The 23,829-nt window shown below is 40.9% G+C and overlaps 1 protein-coding gene across 5 annotated transcripts in view; it reads right to left on the reverse strand.

The window, feature by feature from the left end:
- Positions 1-288: 288 nt before the first annotated feature.
- Nfx1 (nuclear transcription factor, X-box binding 1) overlaps positions 289-23,829 on the reverse strand; it is a 59,882-nt gene continuing 36,341 nt past the window's right edge. For 2 of the 5 annotated variants that reach the window (XM_020163853.2, XM_074051608.1), the window contains exons 12-24: positions 22,271-22,353; positions 20,905-21,013; positions 19,079-19,198; positions 16,468-16,547; positions 11,808-12,038; positions 10,364-10,437; positions 8,657-8,758; positions 7,996-8,037; positions 5,997-6,095; positions 5,529-5,595; positions 3,750-3,895; positions 2,911-3,015; positions 289-1,191 (exon numbers count right to left, since the gene is read on the reverse strand). In XM_020163853.2, coding sequence (XP_020019442.2) covers positions 1,119-1,191; positions 2,911-3,015; positions 3,750-3,895; positions 5,529-5,595; positions 5,997-6,095; positions 7,996-8,037; positions 8,657-8,758; positions 10,364-10,437; positions 11,808-12,038; positions 16,468-16,547; positions 19,079-19,198; positions 20,905-21,013; positions 22,271-22,353 — 1,331 coding nt within the window. In that variant the 3' untranslated portion in view covers positions 289-1,118. Of the gene's footprint in view, positions 1,192-2,910; positions 3,016-3,749; positions 4,091-5,528; positions 5,596-5,996; positions 6,096-7,995; positions 8,038-8,656; positions 8,759-10,363; positions 10,438-11,807; positions 12,039-16,467; positions 16,548-19,078; positions 19,199-20,904; positions 21,014-22,270; positions 22,354-23,829 lie in introns of those variants that run through there. The other 3 variants (XM_074051606.1, XR_012440390.1, XM_074051607.1) reach the window with 3 other exon arrangements.

Below are 23,829 nucleotides of genomic sequence, written 5' to 3' on the forward strand. Positions count from 1 at the left end.
TCAAATTTCTTTTTTGCTGCTCTGGGATTCAAGGCTTGTTTTCAAGCAGAAGGAAGTTGCTGAAAGTTTGGCTTCCATGATGAAGGGGTACCCATACAAAGAGGGTAAAACTAATGTAACTGTTGAGACATCTTCCTCAAAGGAGGCTGAAGAATGCCTCCAGTGGGCTGCTGGGCAAAGCTCTGGTCTATCCACATACTTCTTTGAATATTCAAATAGAGGTCCAGAGCTCAGACAGGGAGAGCCAATATGGCTGCTAAAGGCCTAGGAAAAACCAACACAGGACAGTTGTCTATGTGAGACTCTTTATCAACCAGAGAGGAGTTAGGGCTACACTGGTCAGTACACAGAGGCCACAGTGCAAACCTGGTAGAAAGAAGAACGTGCTCCATGTCTTCCATTATTATGGGAGATGGCCAAACTGTCACTGGACAGATTTGGTGATGTGGTGTGAGAGGTGCCAGACTTGAGAAAATGGAATTCTGTAAAGCAACCTGACCCTCACTCCTAGGTCTCAAACTGACAGCATTGGGGAACACTAAAAGAAGTTCAACTAGACAGACTTATGAGAGCTTTTGGTAAAAGACTTAGATAAGGTGACTGAGCATACGATGACATGTGATTCCAGATATAGTGTACCAAGTCAATGTTCAGTATTTCAGACTGAGAGATTTGCTCGTGACTTTTCACATAAAAAAAGTGAGGTCCACTTGATATTGCAGGCATTTTCAGGATTAACAACTGGACAACTGACACTACGACTAGGTGCCATAAGGCCAGTTTGAGGCTAAAATTCTTTTTTCCAAATAAAGTCCAATATTCCTCCAACCATCAGAGCAATCATAGTGATGGTATGAGGAGCCTCAAATACATGACTAAAAACCTAATGACCATACAATCAGAGATCTGGCCATACATTCTGTATAAAGAAACACTTTATACAGACAGGAATAGACAAGGGAATTTCTGACACATTCATGCCTTGGATGTATCAGTACAAGACAGCATGTGAGGCTGTGATTCTGCCAGGCAGTAAAAAACAAGCTTGAATTTATCTGCTGGCAAATGAGTCTCCACTATACCTAATCATTCTTTTATCTAAGTGCCTCTTGATCTTCTCAGTCCTGGACATCAAAATAGTCAATTACTGGCTCCTTTGCTATCTTCTGAAAATTATTGCTCCCAGGATTCCTGAAAAGCAAACAAAGACCAATAAATCTTTTCTTCTCTGGGGGAAACAGAAACAAGTCTTCAAAGAGTTAAGAATCGGCTGATTGACCACTTGTGAAGCTTTTTGGCAAACATGAACTGGTAATTGTTGAAATTTGGTAAGGGCAGATAGGCATTCATTACATTAATACTATTCTCTCTACTTCAAAAAAAGTTTCCTTATTAAAGTTTACCATACAAATCAACCATGAGCTGGGAACTGGTGGCTCCCACCTGTAATCCTAGTTACTCGGGAGGCAGAGATCAGGAGGATTTTGGTTTGAGGCCATTCTGGGCAAATAGTTCCTGAGATCCTACCTCAAAAATACACAACACAAAAAAAGGGCTGGTGGAGTGGCTCAAGTGGTACAGCGCCTGCCTAGCAAGTGTGAGGCCCTGAGTTTAAACCCCAACATCGCCAACAACAAACAAAACCAACCATGGCATAAAGACGCCAATGACTCCACATGGTTGTATCCAAGTGGAACTATACAAAGCTGTAGCAGTGTCTTGGAATATCCCTTACATTTTGAACACTGCTGCCTAAGTGGTTATGCAGACTATGCCAACCAGAATCCAGGTCATCTGGTTTTCCATAGGTAGAGAGGGACTGGTCCTGTAGAGCTACACAGTCCCAGATTCTTCAGTAAGGCTGTACCTAATGGGCAATGCCTGGCTATTCTGTCCAGTCCCACAGAATGCCAATTGCTCGGTCATGATGACTTTGTAAACTGCCCTGTTTACCTTTCTACAGGTTTTGTGGAGGATGCACAGAGGAAGGAGGCTAGTGAAGGGGCCACTCCACCAGCCTCCTTTTTTGTGATAGGATTTTTGAGATAGGGTCTTATGAACTATTTGCCCAGGCTGGCTTTGAATTATGGTCCTCCTTATCCTTCTGGCCTTCCACAGTGCTAAGACTGTGTGGAAGGCCAGAAAGAAATAAGGATTCCTCTGGATTGCAGAGCAACTTTCTGTCACACTGCCATGGTTGCAGGAGAGTTGCTGGGCACCGCCTTCAAAAAGGAACAGGAAGGGACAGATGGATAGTACTCTTTCCCTGCTCCTTTCTGAGAAAACACCTGGCAGACCTGCTGCTCATCAATTTGGGTCTTCTCTCTCTCTTTTTGCAATACTGGGGTACTCAGGGCCTACACATTTGAGCGACTCCACCAACCTCCTTTTTTATGATAGGATTTTCGAGGTAGGGTCTCAAGAACTATTTGCCTAGGCTGGCTTCAAACCATGATCCTCTTGATCTCTGCCTCGAGTAGCTAGAATTACAGGCATGGGTCTCAGGCGCCCAGGTTCTTTTCTTTTTAAATCATGAATATGTTTTTGCTGTAAAAATCATTCAGACCATATAGAAGTAGATGGACAGATGGAATAAAACACGAAAGTCCCAACTCACCTTCACTGTCAACTATTACCCCCTAATCCCACTTCCATCTCCACAGTAACTATTGTTAACTATGTGATATTCCAGTCCTAAATCATTTGGTGTGGAACTAAAATCACAAACATCAAGCCTCTTTTGCTTGAACAGATGTGTCTGACACCCCAATCAACCTTACATATTTGAACATAGCACCCTAAGGCCAAGCCCAATGAGGCCACCAATGGCTAGTGCAGCCCAGGACATTTCACTCCTGCTGGCTTCTCTGACCAGACTATCCCTTTGGAAAGCAGCTGAAGAATCCTTACTTGTCTGTCTGATGTCTGTGATGAGGAATTGGAGGTGGAGGTCGTGTCTGCATTTCCCTTTCAAGCACACCTGTCAGCGTGGTAGGAGGACAAATGGACTTCCCTCTGACAAGAGTCAAAACACAGAGTACTGAAAAGTAAGAACTGCTTGTAGAGATAGGCAGATAACTAGAACTCAGCCCTTGACTTTGGCACTATGATGCTGTTGAGGACTCCCTGACATGACCTGCATCCTCTCAGTTGTGGTCACTTGCATTCAACCCCATCCCTTCTGCTGGACCTGCTGTTTGCTTCCTCATATGCCACACTTCACTTCTCTTCATCGGGAAATTCTGACTCCCTCAGGTTCTGATAGTGACCCTAGGTTCTCCTTGTCCCCTCCAGGTTCACACTACCGCCTGTTTCTGTTAGTGGCAAAACAGTTTTCAGAGGACCCCTTGAGTTGAGAAGTCCAGCATTCTTTCTGTTTTCATCATGTTAGGAGGGCACACCCAGGAACAGGAGACAGAAAAAGGACAGACGTGATGAGAAGGCATCCTGTTAAGGCTCCTAGGGCCTGCTCCCTCCACCTGCAGAAATGCTGCCTCCAGCACCTGCCATGGATCAGGGTAGACATGACACTTGGGCACCTGGGGTGTATCTGCTCTGGAATGAGGCATGAGCTTTGCCCTCTAGCTCAGACCTTTAGATCATTAGGAAATGGCAGTCCCAGAGAAGAAAAATTCCTTCTACTCTTCCAAGAGGGAGAAGAAGTAAGGAAAGCAAATACTGACAGACCCTGCCTCATGGATTGTCTGCCCTGCTGAGGAGTTCCTCCTGCGACATCAAGATCAACCTACCTGATGGCAGTGACCACGACGTTGCGCTTCGGTTCACTATCATAGCTTACGCTCTCCAGGCCATAAACTTGGGCCAGGTCATGGATGATCCGGCGGTGGTCTCTGTTCATGGGAGGAAAGCAGTGGCTTTTCTTATTATTCTTTCCCTGTATTGAGGGAAGAGATGACTTGATTGATAACATAATCCTGAAAACAAAAAATGCTTACAACTATCCTTACCACCACAGGAGTAGCTTGGCCAATAAGAGGTGACTGAATTTTAGAGGTTCACAGTTATAGCCTTTTACTACCTGCTACACGAGCCCAGAGGGATGTGGATGGGAGCTGAAGTGCTTCTTTGCCTATGTTGTGATGAGTAGACAGACAGGGTTAAGGACAAAAAATAAGTGAACTGAGACTTAGTGGAGAGCTTAATTATTCCTCCTGAGGAGGCTAGTAACTGGGGAGTGAGTGATATTCCCAAGAAATTACTAAAAAAAATTGAAGACTTAAAAAACAAAGAACATTTCACTTACTATAAAAGTATGTTCTACACTAAAAGCCCTGAGTATGCAGATATAGATATACTCAGGTCTCCTGATTAGAAGAGGAACAATGCATTCTACTTGTCCTTCAGGTGACTATCCTGTTGGGAAGTGGTAACAGAATGGGGGAAAGGAAGGGAATGGGAAGAGGGTGAGGGAAATAATGGGAAGGAAAATGACCATCATTAGACATGAAGCTAAAATAGTCATTTTGTCTTCCCTCTCAGTCTCCGCCTAAATTGAAGATTTTTTCACATAAATCTACCTTCGTGACATCCCTGGGTGCCTCCATAACAGGGGCCTCACTCTGTCACTGTTCTTCAGCTCTAGTGATACAGCTTTTTAACTTTCTCCAAAAGTTTCTGCCCTGTCTTTGGGGTAACAAAGGAAGAGTATGTTCTACTATCACACACATACTTTTCAGAGATCTGAGGGCCTCACAGGTCTTCTAAGTTTCCCACAGTCATTTAATTACCACAGTAAGCCCTCCTTGTCCGGAGTTTCTTCACCCTTTGTAAGCACTGAGATAGGATTTTTTTCCCCCCCTTTAGTACTGGGGTAGAACTCAGGACCTTTTACTTGCTAGGCAGATGCTCTAATACTTTAGTCACTCCACCAGCCCTTTTGTTTGTTATTTTTGAGACAGAGTCTCTCTTTATACCCAGACCAGCTTGGACCTTGATCCTCCTATTTGTGCTTTTCCTACATAGCTAGGGATGGTAGGCATGAACCACTGCACCCAGTCACTGATTGAGATGGGGGAGTTTCATCAACTTTTTGCTGGGGCTGGCCTTGAACCATGATCCTCCCAATCTCTGCCTCCCCAGTAGTTAGGATTACAGGCTTGAGCCTCCATGCTTGGCCCTGAGCTAGGATTTTAAAATTTCTTAAACAACTTTTTTATTTTGGTACTGGGATTTAAACTCAAGACCTCATACTTGCCAGCCAGGCAGGTGCTCTATCACTTGAGCCACTCCACCAGCATGAGCTAGGATTTTTTTTATTTTTAAATTTACATTTAATTTTATTGCAGTTAACTTTTCTGTAATGACTGGACCAGGAACGTTCCATGGATGTTATAATGGCTGGGCTTTTGGGAAAGATCAGTACTCTCAAGGAAGCTGTGACTTTTTCCTACAACTACTCTAGGCTGACAGTGTTTCTGGACTTCATTCTTTCTTTCTTTATTTTTTTGGGTTAAATTCCTCTAAGGCTGGCCTCAGTGGAACGTCTAGTTGGATATTTTGATTTCAACCTTATTCACGGCCTCCACAAGAGTTTCCATTTCCTTCTCAATGTCACTGACAAACTTTAAATCCTTCCTGAAATGAGAAATCATCACAGTTAATTTCATCTGTTCCTGTCCTTCTGGGAACCCCTTCCACCCACCCTGTGCCTATAAAGTGCAGATGAGGGACAATGTTGGCAAAAAAAATCCTACAGAATATAGTACAGCCCTTGGTAGGCCCACATTCCTACCATAGGGACCATCTCTTCAATCCCAAGTTCAGTTCTTCAAGGTGTCGGTTTTGAGAAACTAAGGATGAATTTTATTAAACAACATGCAATTTATTATAATAGAGAAATTAACTTCACTTGGCTTAACTACAGAAAGAACACTATTAAACATTCTCATAAGCCTCAATTAAAAAAGTAGATAACAAGTTAAAACAAATAAAAATAATAAAAACAACAATCACAAAAAACCCCCCAAGTTACATACCTGGCATCATCTTTCAAGCTATCACTGAATTTTGACCCTGAAGAACGTACATTGAAAGGATCAGAATCATCACTGATATCAAATGCCTCTGCTAATCTTCTGAAAATGAGAGAGAAGTATGCAAATTTAGGTAAAGGAGGGAGAGAGAAAATATCTTCCACAGTAGCCCTCCTTTATTTTCAGGGGATACATCCTAAGACTGCCAGTGGATGCCTGAACACTGTTTTTTCCTATGCATACATTATCTATGATAAAGTTTAACTTTTGGGCACAATAAGAGATTAACAATAACTTACTGTAGATTTTAGCAATCTCAGCATATGATGTTCTTTATTTTTTGTTTTTATTTATTTTATTTTGGCAGTACTGAAGCTTGAACTCAGGGTCTACACCCTGAGCCACTCCACCAGCCCTTTTTTTGATGGGTTTTTCAAGATAGGGTCTCACAAACTATTTGCCTAGACTGGCTTCAAACCATGATCTCCTGATCTCTGCTTCCTGGTAGGTAGGCTTACAGGTAAGATCACCAGCTGCTGATGATTGTTATTAAAATAAGAACCTTCACCTTTTTACTTATAGAAAGCTCTTTTTCTTCCCTTTGATATATCTGAAGTACCAGCATCACTACTCTTGAGCTTTGGAGCCATTACTAAGTGTAAGGGTTACTTAAACACAAGTAATGCCTCAACAGTCGAGCTGGTAACTGAGATGGCTACTAAGTGACTGGACAAAGGAATGATTCACATCCTTCACAAGACAGAGTGAGTAGGATGGCATGAGATTTTATCACATTACTCTGAATAGTGTGCAATTAAAAATTTTTGATTTCTTAATTTCTGGATTTCTTCATTTAATATTTTCAGTTGACTATACATAATGAAAACTGTGGAGTGAAACTGAGGGTAAGTGGACATTAGTTATCACATTTCCTCATTTCTGTAAACTAGATTACTAAAGAAAGAACAACTTGGAACAAATGTGGTATTTTTTTTTTTTTTTTTTGGCAGTCCTGGAGTTTGAACTCAGGGGTCTCATGCTTGCTAGGCAGGTTCTCTACTTGAGCCATGGCTCCAGCTATGGGTATTGACGTCATAGAAGAAACTACTTAAAATAGATCTATATGAGTCTGAGCAAGCTGAATACTGGAGACTTGGATTACCTGGGAGAAGAGAAGGCTGGGTTTCTGAGATCACTGGGAATGGTAAATGGGGGATGACTTTCTCTGAGGCTTAACTTAAGAACAAGGTACAAGCCAGCTGCTGGTAGCTCATGCCTGTAATCCTAGCTACTGAGGAAGCAGAGATCAGGAGGCTTGCGGTTTGAAGCCAGCCCAGGCAAATAGTTAGCAAGATGCTATCTTGAAAAAAACCATTACAAAAAAAAGGGCTGGTGGAGTGGGGCCCAAGTAGTAAGAGTGTCTGCCTAGCAAGCGTGAAGCCCTGAGCCCAAACCCCAGTGTTACAAAAAAAAAAAAAGGTACATAATCTAGAGATGTAGCTAGCTCAGTGGTAAAGTACATGCTTAGTAAGCACAAGGCCCTGGGTTCAATCCCTAGCAACACACACACACCAACACATGGGACACAAAACAGACATATAAGACGGGCGCTGGTGGCTCATGCCTATAATCTTAACTACTTAGGAGGCTGAGGTTGGGAGGATCTTGGTTAGAGGACAGCACAGGCAAATAGTTCGAAACCCCATCTCTAAAATAACCACAGCAAAATGGACTGGAGGTATGGCTCAAGCAGTATACTGTCTGCTTTGCAAACGTGGAGCCCTGAGTTCAAACTCCAGTTCTACAAAAAAGAAAAAGACATTTATACAGGCATGAGCCACCACACCTGACTAGACAATTTAACTCTTGATGATCACATTTCTCCTGCTGTCTGTTAGCAATAAAAGATTCAGAGCACATGATGGGTGATTGAATGACTGCTCCCTCCCATTAATTATAGGACTCAAGAAGAAGTAGATAACAAGCCTCTGAAACCACTTACTTTTTTCTTTCCAAGGCTGAACACTCCTCATCACATTCCAACCTTGATAAACAAATGAAAAAAACAAAGTCAGGGCACAGGCTCTACAGCTCCTATCCAGCAATAAAGTCTTGGTGTCAGACTACCTGACAACACAGTCAACTCTTGTCAAAGGACTTCTGCCTATGAGGTCACTTCTACTTTATAGGTTTCACTAGCACCCCTCCTCAGGAATCTCACTGTCTCCTCTTGGTTCCAATCCAGGGAGGCTGGATGAGGTCCTTCTCAAGGACCAGTCCTCAGGCTTACTGGGAGTCTAGGAATGCTCAGTGGGCTTCAGAGTGTTCTCTGGCAGCTCAGTGGCCAAAGTACTCTGCAGATATCATTCTGACAGTCCCTTCTTCCTTTCCAGATACAGTCATCACTATGGTTCTCTGTTCTCCTGTAGGATGGGCTGGGTACATCTTCCACTGTTAACTGTCTGCAGTGAGGTCTGGAAAGTCTCCTCTGGTCTTAGCTATGTCTGAATAGGACTCAGGGCTGGAATGTGTGCGGTCTAAAAATCAGAGTCTGTTGAATACCTTCTGTGTGTGTGAGGGAATTGAGGTAAATGATAAGCCCTGCCCTCGAGAAATTAAGTCTAACTGGAGAAAGAAAGCATACACATATACTTCAAAATTACCTGGCTTGTTGAACTTCCTTCTTGGTAATTAACTTGCTGATCTCCACTGAATCTCCAAGTTGCATGTCTGTTATTTTAGAGGCCATAGAAATCGCAGCTATTCTGAAATACAAAAAAAGAAAAAGAGGCATTGCAGTTTCACAAGAACCTCCCTATGCTAGGGATACAGAAGACCTCTTTCAAAGCCAAGCCACCAGAAGACAATTTGTGTAGCTTTGAAAGTCTGTGTATTACAAACTACCTACACATTACGGCATATGTCCTCAGTTAGGTTCTAAGCAGCTACGCAGGAAATGAAGAGGTAATACATTTCCTCAGAGGTCCCTTGAACATCCAGGCCAACGTGCACCACTCTTGGTTTTTAAATGAAGCCAACCTAGTGTCTGTACACTCTTAAGGTCCTACATCCACGGCATACCTTCACATCAAGTCAGAGATACAAACAGCAAGTCATTCCCTGATACCTCCATCAGTGTACACAGATCTTTGCATGACCACACAGGTCCTAAGACTTCAAGAAGCTGTAAGGTACCTCTAAGAACAATTAGAAACCCCCACGCTGGGGAAGAGACACAGGACTTACCTTTGCCTGTGCCAACAAGTAAGTCTTGGAATAATAAAGCAAATCATCACTTCAGTTGGGACAACTTCCCTTCCCAGCTCCAAAGGGTGTGTGTGGGGTTTGGAGGAGGGGAAGGAGGAGAAGCTGGTGGCTTACACCTGTAATCCTAGCTACTTGAGAGGCTGAGATCAGTGGGATCACAATGTAAAGTCAGCCAGGGCAAAAATGAAGGGAGACTCTACCTTAAAAATAACCACAGAAAAAAAGGATTGGAGGTATGGCTCAAGCGTAGGTACAGCAGCTTCCTAGTAAGTGAGAAGCCCTGAGTTTGTATCCCAGTACTATGGAAATAAAACAAAAAAAAAAAAAGACAGGGGATGGAGGTGGGATGGGGTGATGTGGTATGGAGGGGGCAGGGTGAGAGAAAGGGGAAGGAGGAAGAAGAAAAAGAAAATGATCCTTTTGCAAATTAAAGTTAAGAAAGAAGAGGCACTTCAAAGCAGCACTTTTTCTTTTCTTTCTACTTGAGCCACACTTCCGCTCTATCTTTTTTTTTTTTTTTTTTTTGCTTTAGTTATTTTTTAGGTAGGGTCTTGTGTTTTTTCAGGGGGCTGGCCTCAAACTCTGATCCTCTTTGCATGGCTACAATCACAGATGTGTACCTCACAGATGTGAATCATCATGCCCAACTAAGAAATTAAGATTTTTTTTTTTGGCGGTACTGGGGGTTTGAACTCATAGCTTCACACTTGCTAGGCAGGCATTCTACCACCTAAGTCACTCTGCCAGCCCTTCTTTGTGTTGGGTATTTCTGAGATAGGGTCTCACAAACTATTTACTAGGCTGGCTTTGAACCACGATCCTCCTGAGTAGCTAGGATTACAGGTATGAGCCACTGGCACCCAGTAAGAAATTAAGATTTTAAAAAATATTTTCAAGGCTGGGAATATAGTTTGATGGTAGTGGGCTTGCCTAGCATGTGTGAAACCCTGGGCTTGATCCCTAGCACTAGAAAAGAAAAATCAATAAAACAAAAACAAGTAAGAAAACTTTCCAACTTTAGAAAAGTCACAAGGATATTACAATAAATCTATGAATTGCCTTCACCTACACCCACCAGCTGTTAACATTTCTATAGCACTAACCTTTGATAAGTACTGGATGCTTCAGAGCAAATCACCATTTCTTTTCTCCGCCCACATTCACACTGTAGCTCTACCTGAAATCAGATTAGCATGGAATAACTCTTAGCATGGAGAGACTCAGCACATGAAAACCATATGAAGAAACAGGCTTTACTTCTTTTCTTGGTAGTACTGAGGTTTGAACTCAGGGCCTCGTTGTTGCTAGGCAGACACTCTACCACTTAAGCCACACTCCTAGTTCTTTTTTGCTTTAGTAATTTTGTTTGGATAGGGTTTTGCATCTGTCCTCAGTCTCAGGCTATAATCTTCCTACCTATAGCTTCCCTCATAACTGGGATTATAGATTGGCATCACCACATCCTGCTCATTTGTTGAGATGGGGGGGGGGTCTCACTAACTTTTTTGACCTGGAGTGGACTCAAACCACAATCTTCCAGGTCTCTGCCTTCTAAGGAGTTGTGATTACAGGTGTAAGCCACTATGTTAAGCCCCAGGTTTCACTTTTAAAGTCTCTCTCAAATCAAACCATAGCAGAGAACAGAGTCAATTAGTGGCCACTCTCCAACATGGAAAAAGTTTCCTTGGAAACTATTTTTTTTTTTCTCGGTACCAGGGTTTCAACTCAGGGCCTACACCCTGAACCACTCTACCAGCCCTTTTTTTTGTGATTTTTTTTTTTTTCAAAATAGAGTCTCGAGAACTATTTGCCTAAGCTGGTTTTGAACCACAAAAATCCTCCTGATCTCTGCATACTGAGTAGCTAGGATTACAGGTGTGAGCTACCAGTGTCCAGCTTGTTTAGTTTTTTGAGACAGGGTCTCATTATGTAGCCCAGGCTGGCCTCAAACTCATGACTGTCATGCCTCAGTCTCTTGAGTGTTGGGATTACAAGTGTGTGCCATCATTCCTAGCTAATTCTGTTCTCAATCTTGGCTAAAGGGCCAGGCCTAGAAGTTTTTCCCATTGAACCAGAGGTGGACACTTGATCCAGGTCCAACTGAGGTCTGGGCAACTCTAGCTAATCCCTCATCTTTCACCCTCCTTAGGGATGTTCTTTTATGATCCCTCAGACCAAGCTAAGCATCACACTTACATGCTGTTGTAACAACCTCTACGAGGTGTAACAACTCCTCTATGACAACTCTATGAATTGTCTGAGTAATTATTTAGTCAATATATGCCCCACTGAATTATAAGGGACTACTGGCCTTATTCACTAGTTCAGCCTCAGGACCTCACACAGAATCTCGTATACAATATGCATTTATTAATTTTTGAATAAACGGAGTAGACAATCAGACTGTCTTGGGAATGTAATTTAAGGGAGGCAGGGACTGTGGTCAGGTGGCAGTGGGTACCTGCATGTTCAGGGGTCACTGCAGTTGGTTCTGGATTCACTAGCAGCCTCAGAATAAATGCTCCATGTGGAGCCAGCAATACGCACCTTGGCTTTACAAGCAGTCACAGGGCAGGGTGAGCCAGGGTGGCAGGGCGCCATACATGGGTGGCCACAGTCAGCTCTGGGGATGGTACATGGCTGCTTGCAGGTCTCGTCCACAAGACATTCTCCTTTGTGACAGAGTCTCTGACACTTGTGCATCCCACATGGTAGCGTGGCACTGCAGGGCAATCCGCAAGAGATATCAACCAGGTGACAGGGGATGTTGCTTCGTAACTAGGAGAGACAGAAGTAGCCAGGTTCTCATCTTCGTGTGGGAACTGGGGTGAATTTTTACTTTTTCTTAAAACATTTCTGAAATTGTAATTTCTGAAATTAAATGATGTTTTTACAAAGCTTTTTTTTTTGGTGGTACTGGGGTTCAAACTCAGGGCTTCACACTTGCTAGGCAGGCATTGTATCACACTCCATCAGTTCTTTTATTTTGGTGGTATTGGGTTTTGAACTCATAGTTTCATACTTGCTAGGCAGATGTTCCATCGCTTGAGCCACTCTGCCAGCTCTCCATCAGTTCTTTTTTGCTTTAGTTATTTTTCAGATAGGGTCTTGCTTTTTTGCCTGGGTTAGCCTCAGACTGTGATCCTCCTATTTATGCCTCCTGCAGGGTGGGACTGTAAGTGTGCACCACCATTCCTGGCTTCTTTGTTGAAATGGAGTCTCGATAACTTTTTGTTTGGGTTCACCTTGAATTTCAATCCTTCCAATCTCCACCTTTCGAAGGGGAAGGATGACAGGCATATACCACCATGTCTGGACCTCAGGCCTTGCTTTTTTAGAGACAGGGGTTTGATACATAGCTCAAGCTGGCCTGGAACTTGAGATCCTCCCACCTCAGCCTCCTAAGTGCTGGGATTGCAAGCTTGTACAACCATACCCAATTTAAAAACAAAATTTTTTTCTGAAAACAACTGGTTTTACTTTCAATGCTTTAGAGGTTAGTTTAAAAAAGCAAACCTGAACTTTAATGCTGTTATATCTAAAAAGATTTGTGGTGGTAGGCATGTGTGACCAGGAATAAACTTTCTAAGGCGGCAGCAAGCAAATGAAATCAGACAACTACATAGTACTTAAAAACTCTATGACTGCCCTGGTGAATTGACAGTAGCCAATACGAGCTGTACTGGCTGGAAAGTAATGTTACAGTGGAGTGAGGAGGCTGTACCTGGCTCCTGCAGAGGAAACACAACTATACCTGGGCAAGGGACATCCTAAGTAGCCAAGAGGCAAAATGTCACCATGTGCATTCTTTATGCAAACTTGCCAGGAGGAACACAAGAAGCCTAAACGCTTCAGTCAACTTCTCAAAATTTTCTAAGAAGTGCTCAAAGAAATAAAAGACTTCTTTGTGTAGAAGAGAAAGAAAATATGAAGACATAGCAAAGGTGGACAAGGCTTGTTATGAAAGAGAAATGAAAACCTGTAATTCTCCTAAAAAGGAAACAAAATAGGTTCAAGGATCCCAATGCACCGAAGAGGACTTCTACTCCCCCACCCCTTCCAATGGTATAGGGGATTGAACACAGGGTCTCATGCCTGCAAGGCAGGTATGCTACCACTTGAGCCATGCCCCCCAACCCAAGAGGACTCTTATGGCCTTGTCCTGTTCTTGTTATCATCCAAAATCAAGGAGAACAGGCTGGCCTACCCTGGTGATGTTGCAAGAAACCGGGAGAGATGTGAAACAACACTGCTGTGGTGACAAGCAGGCTTATGAAAAGAAGGTTGATCAGCTGAAGGAAAAATATGAAAATGATATTCCTACCTACTAGGCTAAAGGAAAAACCTGAAGCAGCAGAAGGGAAGAAGGAACAGGAGGAAGGTGAAGAGGATAAGCGGAGGATGAAGATGATAAATAAGGTGCTTCTAGCATAGTTCTTTTTTTTTCCTTGTCTGTAAAGGATTTAACTCCCTGGTACACAACTCACTTCTTTTAAAGAAAAAAACTGAAAAAGTCATGTAAGATTTGTGCCCTTCATTTTTGTGTGTCTAGTGTTGCATGCTAGGCAAACACTCTACTACATCCCCAGCCATCTTTTTAATTTTTTGACAAAGGGTCTTGTTAGGCAGCCCAGTTTGGCCTCGAACTTGACATCCTCTTGCCTCAGCCTCTTACATACTACTCTTCTGTATTCTTTTTAAATTTTGGGCGTGGTACTGGGGTTTGAACTCAGGGTCTCATGCTAGGCAAACACTCTACCACTTGAGCCATGATCCTGAGCCCTTTTGCTTTAGTGATTTTTCATGGGGTCTCATGTTTTTGCCTGGGTGGACATGGACTGTGACCCTCCTATTTATGCCTCCCACGTAGCTGGAATGACAGGTGTATGCCACTATGTCCAGCTTTATGGTTGGGATGGGGTCTTGTTAACTTTTTTGCCTGGCGTGGTCTCAAACTATTGGAGATCCTTCCAATCTCCAATTCCTGAGTAGCTGGGATTATAGCTGTAAGACATGGTACTCAGCCTAATTGTTATACTTATGTAGTCATTCAAATTCTTTCAAGAGCCCTCAAAATGAGGAATATACTTCCACTCCAGTGATATAACGTCTACCTTTGAAGAGGTCTCCAAAGTCTAAGATATATATGCTGTTTGCTTTGGGATGAGTATTTTGGTAGAATGTAGTTCTCAACCATTAAACACTTACCTATTCTTGTATCAGGTCCTGGGAATAACTTTTGCTTATCATCTGTCTTCACTATTCATTCTCCACATTACTTATCCATATTCTTACTCTCCTTTAGGGTGTAATTTCTTCCAAAATGCCCTCGAGAGTAACCTTTTTTATTCCCTTCAGTACTCTACTCCCACATTACTGCACTTATAACGGATCTCCCACCTGAATGAAGGCAATATAAGGGCAGGGGTCATGTCAGCCTTGCTGAGTTCTTAATTACTTCAAGTAACCTGTTACTTAGCACACAGCAGGTATTAAATTAATATTTGTTGAATGAAATTTTAAAAATAGATGTCTTAGAATAAATTTGCAGAGAAAGTGAGGTTTATAGAGGAAGAATAAATATGGAGGACTATGACTTGAGAATCACTCACAGGACATAAGTGGAGAAAAATATGTCCAATGTCCATCAAGATAAGAAAAGAGGGCTAGAGGTGTGGCCCAAGTGGTACAATACCTGCCCAGCAATTGTGAGCCCCACTATCACCAAAAAACCAAAACCAAAAAAAACCAAACAACTCTCCCCACAAAAAAAAAAAAAACCACCACCATGCAAAGGTAAGTGAAGAATATTATATTGAGAAAGGATGTTACATATATCAAGAGAGTTTCAAGAAATGCTGGCCAACATGTTATGAAGTAAAAAAGAGCAGGCTATAAAACAGTACACTCTTAGGGTAAGGGAAAGGATGAATCACACTTGCCTGGTAGATTATACACCAGAATGTTAAGAATATTTCTTTCTCTAGCTTGGTTTGATCCCTAGTACTACCAAAATAAACAAATAAACAAACACAAATAATTCTTTTTTGGCAACAGAAATGCATCTTCTCAATTATCTGTACAAAATTTGCACTTTTTGAATTAGAAAAATTAAGTGTTTAACAAGGGTTTACAGTCAACAATGCTAAACATGGCTTAGAGGTTAAGAATAAAGGTGAAAGTCCTTCAGGGTACTGGCCATATAAAGTTAACAGGGAGACTGGAGGAAGGTACATTGTCCCAGCATTCAGGATGGGAAGCTAGGACCTAGAGAGAAGGAACTTAGTTGCTAGTGGAGAGGTCACCTCTACTCTTGGATATTCACTGAAACAGAACCTTTTCTTGGATTAGTAATATTTCCCCATACCAGTTAACCTAAAAGTTGTCTTTGAACACAGCAGTGTTCTTAAGGCCAGCTGGGTTAAATTTCATTTGGCTATATTCAGATTTAAAAATGAGCCAGGAACTGGTGGCTCACATCTGTAACCCTAGCTACTCAGATTTGAAACCAGCCTGGGCAAATATTTCACAAGACCCTATCTTGAAAATACCTAACACAAAAATGGATGATGGAGTAGCTCAAGGTGTGGGACCTGAGTTCAAGCCCCAGTGCTGCAAAAAAAAAAAACCAGATTCAAAATACTACCTACGAGATGATTCCATTTCTGTGACATTCTCGGGACAGACACAAACAGATCACTGGTTGTCAGGGTCTAGAGATGGGGGAAGAGTAACTCTAGGGGGCACAAAGGAATATTTGGAGAATGAACTGTTTTACATCTTGACTGTGATCGTGGTTACATGACCTTATGGATGCTTTTGTTAAGAAACTTACAGATCCTTACACTAAAAAGGGTAAATATTATTGTATGCAAACTTTACTATAAAAGAAAGTGGCAACAGAAAGATTATGCTTCTTGGAGTATATTCACGTTGAGAAATGATGAGGTTAACAACTCTTACATTATTAAATCATGAGCTGGGTGCCAGTAGCTCACATCTACAATCCTAGCCACTTAAGAGGCAGAGATCAGGATTGGGGTTTGAAGCCAGCCTGGGCAAATAGTTCATGAGCTACTATTTTGAAAAAACCCATCACAAAAAGGGCTGGTGGAGTGGCTCAAGGTGTTGGCTCTGAGTTCAAATCCCAGCCTGAGGAAAAAAAAATTTTAGCTGGAGCAATGAACATGTGAGAGAGAAAACTTACCTCATGCTTGCCCATGCACCACTTCTGAGTTAGGAAAGTACAAGGGGGACACTTCTCCTCACTATGACAAGAATGATACACTGCAGAAAGAAAAGACTAACATTAGGAATAATTTCTAAGTAAAGGTCACATAAAACAAATGCATGTTACAAATGGCATATGACATGGAACTTTCATATTCTGGAGCTAGGTACAGGGGTGTACCTTGGGTAGCAAGTACAAGGCCCTGATTTCAATTCTTAGTAATATAATAATAATAATGAAAACATGCAACAAATTCTGGAGTTGGAAGTACTTTTTCTAGATGGTCACAGGTCAATAAAAAGTACCTAGCTTTGTATTCAAGCGTTGAGAGATGAGCATGAGTGGGAAAAAGAAACCCAACTGAGATGGGGGAAAAGACATGTCAAATTCCAGAAGCAGAAAGGGCAGCTTTCCCCTCATCTGCAGATAACCACCTGGTGTGTCCATTCTGCTACATTGTTTTGTTGGCCCTATCTTACAACATTGCAACTGTCCACTGGTGCTCAGATATCTTTGCCACTTATTTCATCTAAATGCTTTAGTAGTTGGGCATGCCTATATTCCCAGCTACTGAGGAGGTGGAGATAGGATTGCAGTCTGAGGCTGTCCCAGGCAAAAGCTTTAGACCTTGTATGAAAAATAAACTAAAAGCAAAAGGACTGGAGTGTGGCTCAAGTGGTAAGAGTGCTTACCTAGCAAGCATGAGGCCTTGAGTTTAATCCCCAATATTGCCAAAAATTAATAAAATGCTTCTGCTGACTTCTTTCAATGTCATTACTATAAGAAAGCACAGTTCATCGAAACTCTTTGACTGACCACATTCTACCCTGAGCTCCTTCGTACTCCTGATGTCTTAGTGCTCACACAGAAGGTATGTTGCCACACCATCTGGCCCATCCGCACATAAAGGCTATTCATGTCTTGTGTATTTAACTACCATCCTCCTCTTTCTCTCAAGAATATAAGAAAGAACCTCTAGGTCATGGGCAACTTTTTTTTTCATCCTCTGAAGTTTCCTCTGCCTGACACCATGCTGGATATACACTAGACATTCAAGACAATGCAAATAAATGCTGAACAAAAGTAGGCCAACAAAACACAATGTACTGTTCCTAAGGATATTGCCCAGCAGGATTTGGACTTCTTATTTGTAACATCTGCAAGTGAGTGAAAAAAGAGGGGCTGGGTGGGAACTGGCCTGGACATTTGCTTCATGTTGGTATGAACACCACAGCAGGAACTTACAGACTACACTCGGAGGGCCATCCTAAGGTTCCCAAGGAAGAAAGGAACTTTTCACTTCATGAGGAACTTGTTTAATTCTGTTTTATTCTATTAACTTAAAAATCAAGAGCTGGAGGAATATATAAGATGGGCATGGAGTGATAACTTCAGCCCTAGGATAGTCGGCCCAGCAAAACTATCATTCACAATTAGAAATTAAAGAAAAAACAGAAGAAGTCTTAGGCAAAAATCAAGAGCTGGTCATCTATTTGTAAGTCTGAATCACACAGCCAGCAGACTTACTATAGGTATCAAATCTGGTGACTTATTTTGGGTTTGTCCCTGGAGCTTGTTAAAGTGAAATGATGGACCCAATATGGTCTTAGATGCAAGTTAGCAACTAGATTGGACAAATAGGGAAAATGAACAATATCAAGATGTTTTTGGCCTGATGTCTACAGCAGTTTATTAGAGAAAAACTGGAAACAGCTTACATGTCCAGCAACATAAGACTGACTGAATAAATTGTGGCCTATCCATGTAACATGACACTCCATTTCAATTAAAAGTCTGTATTAAAAATGTTAATTGGTAAGAAGAAAAATTAAGACAACAATAAAAGAAAAATGCTACCTAAAAATCATTACATTCATCTGGGTGCCTGTGGCTCACGCCAGTAATCCTAGCTACTTGGGAGGCTGAAATCAGGAGGACTGGGGTTCAAGACCCCCATCTCCAAAGTAACCAGAGCAAAATGGACTGGAGGTGTGGCTCAAGCAGTAGAGTGCCTCCTCTGCAAGCATGTAGCCCTGACTTCAAACCACAGTCCCACCAGAAAAAAAAAAAAAATCATTACATTCAGTAAGATCGTACTAGTTCATTCTTGGTTAAAAGTGCAAAAATTTGAATTTGGAAAGAGACCCTGAAAAATGTGTAACTCTTAGAAAGTAAAATAACAGATGACTTAATGTCAGTCTTCTGACTTTATATAATCTTTATTTTTTATTTAATAAACATACATTACTTCTATAACAACAACAAAATAACCAAGTTACTCTTAATTTTGTAAAAAGATGCTCAACTTTGAAATATGGACCAAAAATGGAGGTCACAAACAAAGAAAAATTCCTGGAAGACAAGAGTAGCTAGGGTGTCTTGCAGTCTTCTGGGTTGTGTTTGTCATCCACAGAGTAAAGCAACAAGTATGCTGTGAGTCTTACCTGGGGCCTAGATCATAGGTCCACCTTCATAAAAGCACGAGGAACAAGCGGCAGCTATCCCAGCATGACCTCAGAGCACTCAAAACAGTTGCATAGCAACTTTCTAAATAAGGTTGTAGGTGTAGAGGCAAGATGGGACTCACCTGGATGGTCACATTCATGAACTCTGGCACAAGTCTGGGTACATTCAGGGGGCCTAGTACCACAGGGAACTGGAGGATAGATCACTGATGCACCACAGTGGCAGGTTAATTCATCAAAACCTGGTGGAATAGCAGGTAAAACAAAAGAATTCTTCATGAGTTTGGGATGTGCGTAAGTTTATACACACATACATGGTTTGGGGACTACTTTTTTTTTGTTAAGTTTTTTTAACTAAACTTTTATTAAAGTTCACCTAGTGAAAAACACATATGTTATTATCACTCTGAACCTGACATTTTCCTCATACTTTTCCCAACACATGCCTGATTAGCTTGGAGGTTATATTAACGACTATGAGTTTTTAGTATTGTAATACAAGGTCTGTCAATATTTCAAAGATCTGCACAACTCAGTGAATAGTTTCCAAATGATCAATGTATGTTATTATAAAACCATGCATGGCTGGGTGTACATGCTTGTAATCCCAGCACTTGGAAGGTTGAAGCAGGAGGATTTTAAGTTTGAGGCCAACCTGGGCTACATAGTGAGAATCTATCGCAAAAAACAACCTAAAACAAACCAGACAAAACCAAAAACTATGTATGAGTAAAACGATCTATTCAAAGTACAAAAGAGACCAATGTACTTTAATGTGACAGAGAAAAATAACACTGACTCACATCCTTTCTGAAATGAACCTGAGTTTTGATATAATATCAAAGAACATTCAAAGTATCTGAAAAATTTTTATTTTATTTTATTTTTTTCATTTTTCTTTTATTATTCATATGTGCATACAAGGCTTGGTTCATTTCTCCCCCCTGCCCCCACCCCCTCCCTTACCACCCACTCTGCCCTCTCCCTCTCCCCCACCTCAATACCCAGCAGAAACTATTTTGCCCTTATTTCTAATTTTGTTGTAGAGAGAGTATAAGCAATAATAGGAAGGAACAAGGGTTTTTGCTGGTTGAGATAAGGATAGCTATACAGGGCATTGACTCACATTGATTTCCTGTGCGTGGGTGTTACCTTCTAGGTTAATTCTTTTAGATCTAACCTTTTCTCTAGTACCTGTTCCCCTTTTCCTATTGGCCTCAGTTGCTTTAAGGTATCTGCTTTAGTTTCTCTGCGTTAAGGGCAACAAATGCTAGCTAGTTAAAAATTTTTAAAAACAGTTTTTCAACTAGCTATGTATGTGAGACTGGATTCTTTCATATGCCTCAACTATATTGCAATAGACTGAATTCAGAAGTAGATAAGAGAATCCATCTACCTTCTATTAAACTAGGTATCTAATATTCTATTTTTTAAATAGTTTTTGTAAAAAGATGTGATTTATGTTAACATGCAATGGACATATTAAAGGGAGGCCTCTTCCCAAGGCATTGTCTACATCTCCCTTCTAACTCAGCTTCTCAGGTGCTGGGATTACAAGCATGCATCACCATGCCCTGCTGAGAACAACCTTTTCATTTTTAAAGTCTCGACATAGCTGCACTATTAAGGCCTAGTTCAGTAATCCACATTAATCTATGTAAATGAATCTCTCAAAATATATTATGCTTGAATTTCTAGGAAATTTTTATTTTTTTCAGTCTTGTTATATACACAGACCTTTCTGGCTCAAGACCTTTCTGGCTCAGTCTCCTCAGTACTGGGATCATAGGTGTGTGCCACTGTGCCAAGCTTAGGAAACTCTCATAAAATAGTGTAGAGTGAGGCGGGGGCATAGATCAAGTGATGGAGGTCTTGTCTAGCAAGCATGAAGACCTCAGTTTAATTCCCAGTAACTGCAAAAAGAAAAGTATAGAGTGAAAGCACTCACTGGCTTGCCAACATGTCTGGCAGTTCCCTCGATGACAAGGTTCTTCACACCTATGAAGGCCACAACGGAGTTTCCTCCCACAGATCAAAGGGCACTTGTGCTCCTTATCCTAAGAGGAGAGATTTCTACTTGTTCACAAAATGGTTTTCATTTTATATTTTCCATAAAAAAATAAGATAAATCAAAAAAAAGTTCTTCATATTTATGGATGAAATGATGGCAAAGAAATGGTTCAAAATAATCAGGGAAGAGGGCCAGGTGGAGATATGGATAAAACAAGTTTAGCCATGAGTTGATCATATAGGTGTTGGATGTTGTATATATGTCACTCACTATATACTAGTTTCTGCTTTTGTAAATGTTTGAAAGTTTTGATTATCACAGGAAGTCTTTAGGCTTTCAAGCACTGACTTATCTATCCATCTTGGTATAAAGCATAATTTCTCTTCACCTTGTCAATATGTAAGTTTTTATAACAATAATGATACATTTTACATATACACATATACACATATATGTACAACCTTTGTATTGGTACTGTGTTATCTTGTTTGTACATAAATATATACATATACATATATACGTTATCTTGTATATACATACAAGTTTATACATATATATTTACGTAAACATATATACTTATATGCACATACACACACACAAACACATTATGAATAACAAGATAACACAGTACTCATAGTCAGATTGTGCTTCTTGTAATCAGTTCCACAGAAATAAACATTGAAATATAAATAAATAAAAAACTTGTTCCTTTAAAAAATGCTATATTCATTTGCCTACTGACCTGGCCCAACAAGTATACGAAATCCAAAGCTCAAGTCGCAAAGTTCAGGCAGGGTGGAGAAATGACCCAAACAATGTACGCACATGTGAATAAATGAACAACAAAAACAACAACAAAAGTTGCAAAGTTCAGGCCAGTATGTGTTGGGACAACACATAATCTCTTGCAGGACTGTGTGCTCATGTAGTGGTCTTGGGCCCTGGGGTCAGAGCCCTTCTGTCTTTCCTCTTTCTCTTCCTTCATACTGCCACTGGATGATACTGTCTGACTTTTTGATCTGGATGAGGCCTAAAAAGGCTCAATCTTTTGGGCTGGCAGAGTGGCCCAGTAGTAGTGTGCCTGCCTAGCAAACATGAGGGCCTGGGCTCAAATCCCAGTACTGCCAAAAAAAAAAAAAGAAAAGGCTCAGTATCTCTGAATGGGTATGGAGACTACAAGAACACTCTGACTGCTGCTTAGGGGGCCCTCCCATTGATTTCTAAATTTGGGCACACTCCTGACCCTTAAGACTTCCAGATGAATGTAATCTGATTCAGACTGAGAAATGATAAATCCACTTACCACACAGCATATCTCATTACATTTATGTCGTCCACATAACCGTTTCTTGTTACACCGCTTGTCACACATAAATGTAGCATCTACTATGGCCAATTAAAAAGAAAGAAAATAAACATGCAAAGAATATAAATATTCACCCAACACACGTTTTTAGTTACTACAGGCTGAAGAAATACAAATGTAATAATGTAAATAAATTAATGATGGTGAAATGCATACTACAGTATTATTTTTCAGGTGTGATTCAAGTGGTAAAGTGTTTGCCTACTAAGCATGAGGCCTTGAGTGCAATCTCCAGTACTGCAAACCAAAACCAAACCAAAACAAACAAAAAACAAACTCATGCCTATAATCCTAATTACTTGAAGTTGAGATTGGGAGGGCTGCAGTTTGAATCCCAGGCAAATAGTTTGTGAGACCCCCATCTCCAAAATAAGCAGAGAAAATGAACTGGCTAAGTATGGCTCAGGTGGTAGAGTGCTTGCCTTGCAAGCATGAATCCCCGAGTTCAAATCCCAGTACCACCAAAACAACAAAACAAAAACTGAGCAAGATATATATATATGTGTGTGTGTGTATAATTTTTTGCCTGGCAAATTGTCAAAAAACAGTAAAGAGTGAGACCAATTAACAAACAGCATGGGTAAGGGTGTAGAAAAAAAAGGTGCTCTCATACTTAGTAGGTGGTCATACATATATCTCAAAAATTTAAGTTGGATGTGGATGCACCTCAGTGGTAGAGCACCTACCTAGCACGTACTAGGCCCTGAGTTTAATCTTGAGCTCAAAAAATGAACAACAAAACTCCCAAAAACAAAACAACAAAAATAATTTAAGTGGTAATTCCATTTTAAGGAACTCTTACATACATACTTTCAAAAGTGGCTAGGAGGCTAAGAGGTTAAGTTTAGTGGTAGAGCAGTTGCCTAGCATGTGTGAGGCCCTGGCTTTGATCCCAAGGGGGAAAAAGTGGCTAGAACAACCAAAGATACTCATATAAATTGAATTTCATAAAAATTAAAAGCTTTTGTGCATCAAAGGATACCATAATGAAAGTGAAATGATGACCCACATAATGGAAGAAAATACTTATAAACTGTGTAATCTCATAAGGGTCCAGGAATAAAGATATACAAAAAATACTTATGTATAAATATTCTTATCAGCACTACTCACAATAGCCAAAACACAGAAAGAATCCAAATAGCCATCAACTAATGAATGGATACATTACATGTGGTTACTGATGAAATAATATATTATTCTACCATAAAAAGAAATGAAAGCTAGATACAGTGGTGTCTCAGGAGGCTGAGGCAGGAGAATCACAACCCAGGCAACCTGGGTTGCAAGGCCCTGTCTCGAAAGTGAACAAAAACAAAAAACATTCAGAACCTTCCTAAACAATACTGCTTTCTTCCTGACTAGAACAAAAGCTTTTACTTTGCATATATTATCTTCTAGCACCTTTCCAAAAAGATTTTAAGGTGGCTCAAACAAGACTATGTTATGTAATGGTTATCAAGACAGGGATAGAACCATGAAATCATGATCAAGGA

Source organism: Castor canadensis, chromosome 13 (genome assembly GCF_047511655.1).
Source record: "Castor canadensis chromosome 13, mCasCan1.hap1v2, whole genome shotgun sequence".
In the NCBI taxonomy this organism is placed as follows: Eukaryota; Metazoa; Chordata; class Mammalia; order Rodentia; family Castoridae; genus Castor; species Castor canadensis.